Source organism: Caenorhabditis briggsae (assembly GCF_000004555.2).
Source record: "Caenorhabditis briggsae complete genome, chrII, whole genome shotgun sequence".
In the NCBI taxonomy this organism is placed as follows: Eukaryota; Metazoa; Nematoda; class Chromadorea; order Rhabditida; family Rhabditidae; genus Caenorhabditis; species Caenorhabditis briggsae.
In genome coordinates, this window is record NC_013486.2 from 1,423,267 (window position 1) to 1,428,867 (window position 5,601).

Here is a 5,601-nt window from a genome sequence, read left to right on the forward strand (position 1 = left end):
AGGCCGAGAAGAAGCGGCGGCGATTCGAAATCGAGGATATCATTCTGAGTGCCTTCAATTATTCGGTTTTCCCATCGTTTTGGGCGGGCGTCGAGGTCAATTATTTGGATTCTAAGCAGCATTTGATTACGGTAGGTTTTTTTTTCTGAAAATTTAGTACAAGGTATTTTTCCCAACTTTTTGATAGCTACAAAACTAAACGAGATGTAAGCGCTCAAAGTTTTGGACCCGAAAACACAGAAGAACGAGAGTGCTGTGTCTAAAGGCNCGCTGCGTCTCTAGCTTCAAACTTCGAATGACCGTATCTCAGCTTGTAGAAGACCTAGAAAGTTGAAAGTTAGACGGAACTAGGTGAAACTGCGTATAGATTGGGAAAAATAGCGTTTTTTGAAAATTTGGAAATTTTTTGATTTTTTATATAATATTTTCGAAAAATTTCTGAAAATGCATACCATTTCATGACACTCAAATTTTTTAGAAAATTCTGTAAAAAAATAAACTCTTCAGCTTGTCTTGGAGCCAAGATACAGTCATCTGAAGTTGAGAGGAAACGCAGACAACGAGACACTCTAACTGTCTGCGTCGCCTCAAAACTTCAAAGCGCTATATCTCGGCTCCCAGGATCGCTAGAAATGTGGTTTTTGAACCAATTGGAAGCTGGAAATATGATAAACGAAGATAAGAAAGAACCAATTTTCTAGCTCTATTATGAGCCAAGATACAGCCATTTGAAGTTGAGAGGAGACGCAAACAGCGAGACACTCTGACTGTCTGCGTCTCTTTTAAACTTCAAATGCCTGTATCTCGGCTCCCAGGACCGCTAGAAATCTGGTTTCTGAACCAAATTAAAACTAGGAAACGGGAGAAATCGGAAATCTGTTATATGAGAAAAAAAATCCATAATTGTTTCTTTTAATATATCAATGATGATAGATCATCCGATATTGATGATGACGACACACACAAATGATGAGGAAGGGGATCTGCAGGATGGGGAAATACGTGAGAGAGATAAGAAAGAGATACGAGAGATCTGTGTATGTTGCAAAAAGTGAGTGAGAGACACTTTGTAATACGGAAAAATTTCAAGGATTTCGTTTTCTCCGCCACGTGTTTTTTGGAGACTGACTCAGGAAATTTCTGAGGAAATTTCTAGGTTAACACCACTCCCTTTTTACTATACGGGCGGTAATAAAATGGGTGTGACACTTTTATTGTCTTCTTCTCATAGTAAGGAAAGGTCATTAGCAATAAACCGTTTCTTACAATATTCTTGTAAAAAGGAAGTCTACTTTTAGAAAATGCAAAAATAAGCAAGTTTCTAGGCCAGCTGGAAGCTGAGATATATCTGTTTGCGAGATGAGAGACGCAGACGACGAGACACACTGCGTCTCTAGCCTTCAAACCTTTAAATCGCTATATCTCGGCTTCTAGGAACGCTAGAAATATGGTTTTTAGTCCAAATTGATTCTGAAAATGCATAGAATTTAGTTATCGATAAAAAGCTAAAATGATCATGTTTTTAGCTTCTCTAGAACGCGAGATACGGTTTTTTATAGCTTTGAAGAGACACAGACAGTTAGAGTATCTGGTTGTGTGCGTCTCTAACCTCTAAAACTTTAAATGACTGTGTCTCGGCTTCTAGAAAGCCTAGAAATATGGTTTTTGGTCAGAAATGATTTAAAAAACACCGAGAAATTTAGTTTTCAACCAAAAATTTGAAGTTTGATTTTCAAATTTTTCTTTAAAAAATTTGTCACACATACTTTCGGTATAAAAATAGGACAAAAATGAAGGGGGTTATTAAATTTTGGAAAAATTCCTAAACTAGAATTTTGAGAAATTTTGGAATTTCAATTTTTTGGTAATCTTTTAATGAAATTTGAACATTTCTAGCGCTTCTAGGACGCGAGATACGGTCATTTGAAATTTTTTTATGAGAGACGCAGACAGTCATAGTGTCTTGTCGTCTGCGTCTCTAACATCCAAAAATGCGAACGGATGTATCTCGGCTTCTAGAGAACATAGGAATGTGGTTTTGGGACCAAAATGATTTACAGAAAGTCGAAAATGAAGTTATGCAGCTTTTTAAGTTTTAGCAAATTTTTCCAAAAAAAAAAAATTGAAAATCCTTTTTATCTACCAAAATTCTCTAAACAATAAATTCAATGATTTATGGATCCTTTTCCACAAAAACAAATATTTTTTGTCTGGAAAAAAATTTCCTTATAAATTAGAGATCTTTCGTTTTGCGTGGGGTGGGGGGGACCAATAATGAGCAATCAAACCTAATAATCTACGCGCCTAATTTAGTACAAATCTAGATTTTTTCTGATCAAATTTTTTTGATCAGAAAAATAGAAAGAATTAAATTAGTGAGTAATTCTGGAAAAAAAACAACTACTTGAAATTCTAAAGCCACAATTTTTAATCAAAGGTGGATTACTGTAGAAGTTCTGGAAACAAAAGGTTCGACCACTCTGGATTACTGTAGATCAGAAAGAAATTTGGATAAAGTTTTTTGCGAAATATTATTCGGCAAATTGGGCAAAATAATTTTTAATCAAAAAGAAAGTGATATCATAATTTTTCCCTGTGAAATTCTCTGAAATTTCAAAAAGAAATTGTTATCCGGACAAATGAAAATAATTATTTTTTCTGAGTAATTCGATATTAGAAAAAATACTTGAGAAGTCTCAAAAAATAACCAAAACACTTGTTTTGATCTACAAAACAATGAGAATTCCTAAAAATTTTAAGAAATCAAAATGTTCAAAATCTTAAACATTAGAAATTTTATAGAGAGGCTAATGATTATAAAACATTCCAAAGAACCCCAAAATTTTGAATTTCAAAAATTGGTAATTTCACTAATCGTCAAATTTATATGCAAACAATTTTTTCTCATTTTTCTTAAAAAAAAAGATGAAGCCAAAAAATTGTTTTTATTTCCTCCACATCTCCAAAATTAGAGCTTCATTGAAATTCGAACCATCGAACGATCAATTTCCTTATTTGCTTTTCGCCCCCAAAAAAGAAATAACAAGAAGAATCAGAACACAATTTTTCTAGGTGGCCTAGAAAAATCTAAATGTTGGATTTCAAGGCCACCGAAATCTAGGCCACCAAGGAAATTCAATTTTCTGGATTTTCAAAATTTCAGAACTTCAAAATTTTTGAATTTCTGAATTTCTGAATTTCTGGATTTCTGAATTTCTGAATTTCTGAATTTTTGAATTTCTGAATTTCTGAATTTCTGAATTTCTGAATTTCTGAATTTCTGAATTTCTGAATTTCTGAATTTCTGAATTTCTGAATTTCTGAATTTCTGAATTTCTGAATTTCTGAATTTCTGAATTTCTAAATTTCTGAATTTCTGAGATTCTGAATTTCTAAATTTCTGAGATTCTGAATTTCTGAATTTCAAAATTTCTGAATTTCTGAATTTCTGAATTTCTGAATTTCTGAATTTCTGAACTTCAGAATTTCTGAATTTCTGAATTTCTGAATTTCTGAATTTCTGAATTTCTGAATTTCTGAACTTCAGAATTTCTGAATTTCTGAATTTCCGAATTTCTAAATTTCTGAATTTCTAGATTTCTGAATTTCTGAATTTCTGAATTTCTGAATTTCTGAATTTCTGAACTTCAGAATCCCAAATTTTCAAAATGAATTTCAAAATTTCAAGAGAAATGTTTTTTCGTGATTTTTGAATCTTTTTATTTGTAATCTGACATCATCAAAAAACGGATTTCCGAATCGCATAAATTTTCGAAAAGTTTAAGGAAAAAAAACTTATAAATTTATTTTTTTTTCTCTGATTTTTCGTCACTTCTCTATTGAAGAAAGTTTCATGAATTATATATTTTGAGTGGGTTTTCTGAGATTTTGAAAATTGAAAAAGGCAACTTATTGAGAAAAGAGGAAGAAAGAGAATTGTCTGGAAGTGACAGGAAAAAGAAGTTTTTGCGAAAATTTAATTTTCAAAGTAACAATCTTTTTGTACTTGTTGGAATGAATATCAGAATCTCAGAATCTCAAAATTTCGGAATCTCAGAATCTTAAAATCTCAGATTCTCAGAATTTCAGAATCTCAGATTCTCAGAATTTCAGAATCTCTGGATTTCAGAATTTCAGAAATTCGGAATCTCAGAATCTCTGAATTTCAGAATCTCAGAATCTTAGAATTTCAGATTCTCAGAATTTCAGAATTTCAGAATCTCAGAATCTCAGAATCTCTGAATTTCAGAATTTCAAAATTTCGGAATCTCAGAATCTCAGAATCTCAGAATCTCAGAATCTCAGAATCTCAGTATCTCAGAATCTCAAAATCTCAGAATCTGCGAATCTCAGAATCTCAGAATCTCAGAATTCCAGAATCTAAGAATTTCAGAATCTCAGAATTTCGGAATCTCAGAATCTTAAAATCTCAGATTCTCAGAATTTCAGAATCTCAGATTCTCAGAATTTTAGAATTTCAAAATTTCGGAATCTCAGAATCTCAGTATCTCAGAATCTCAAAATCTCAGAATCTCCGAATCTCAGAATCTCAGAATCTCAGAATTCCAGAATCTAAGAATTTCAGAATCTCAGAATTTCGGAATCTCAGAATCTTAAAATCTCAGATTCTCAGAATTTCAGAATCTCAGATTCTCAGAATTTTAGAATTTCAGAATCTCAGAATCTCAGAATCTCAGAATCTCTGAATTTCAGAATTTCAAAATTTCGGAATCTCAGAATCTCAGAATCTCAGAATTTCAGAATCTCAGAATTCCAGAATTTCAGAATTTTCTTTCCAAATCCAAAAAATGGAAAAGAACCCAATAAACCTAAATGGTCCTTTTACTTCATTTTGCTTTGTCCCAAAAAAAAGCAGACACGACTACTTTAACATTGCTCACACGAAAAAGGAAAACAAGAAAGATTTCACCCTCTCCCTACTCTGTCCATTTAAATCTGAGCAATTGGGTTTTCCTCTTTTCATGAAAATTGAAAAAAAAGAAGACGAAAAAGGAAATGGGAGGTCTGGGTATAAATGAAATGAAGGACTTTTATTATTTTCAATAAATTTGTCTTTTTCCAGGAAAATTAAAATTTTCTGATGCTAGGAAAAGTGGAATTTACTAAAAACAAGGATAATTCAAAATTTCACAACAATGTTTTGAATTCCGCGATTTTGAAACTGGAAAAACTGAAATCTTGAAAGTTTAGAATTTATATTTTCTGGAAGATTCGGTTCTCTCGTATATTTTCTATATTCTGAAATTCTGAGATTCTGAGATTCTGAGATTCTGAGATTTCGAGATTCTGAAATTCTGAGATTCTGAGATTCTGAAATTCTGAGATTCTGAGATTCTGAGATTCTGAAATTCTGAGATCCTGAGATTCTAAGATTCTGAGATTCCGAGATTTCGAGATTCTGAGATTCTGAGATTTCGAGATTCTGAGATTCTGAGATTCTGAGATTCTGAGATTCTGAGATTCTGAGATTCTGAGATTCTGAGATTCTGAGATTCTGAGATTCTGAGATTCCGAGATTCTGAGATTCTGAGATTCTGAGATTCTGAAATTCTGAGATTCTGAGATTCTGAAATTCTGAGA

The 5,601-nt window shown here is 32.3% G+C and overlaps 1 protein-coding gene across 1 annotated transcript; it reads right to left on the reverse strand.

The window, feature by feature from the left end:
• Nucleotides 1–5,387: 5,387 nt before the first annotated feature.
• On the reverse strand, nt 5,388–5,561 carry CBG20237 (the record flags this gene model as incomplete). Its single annotated transcript, XM_002629809.1, has 1 exon — nt 5,388–5,561. A coding segment is annotated over one exon (174 nt), but the record flags the coding sequence as incomplete, so codon positions are not given.
• Nucleotides 5,562–5,601: the final 40 nt, after the last annotated feature.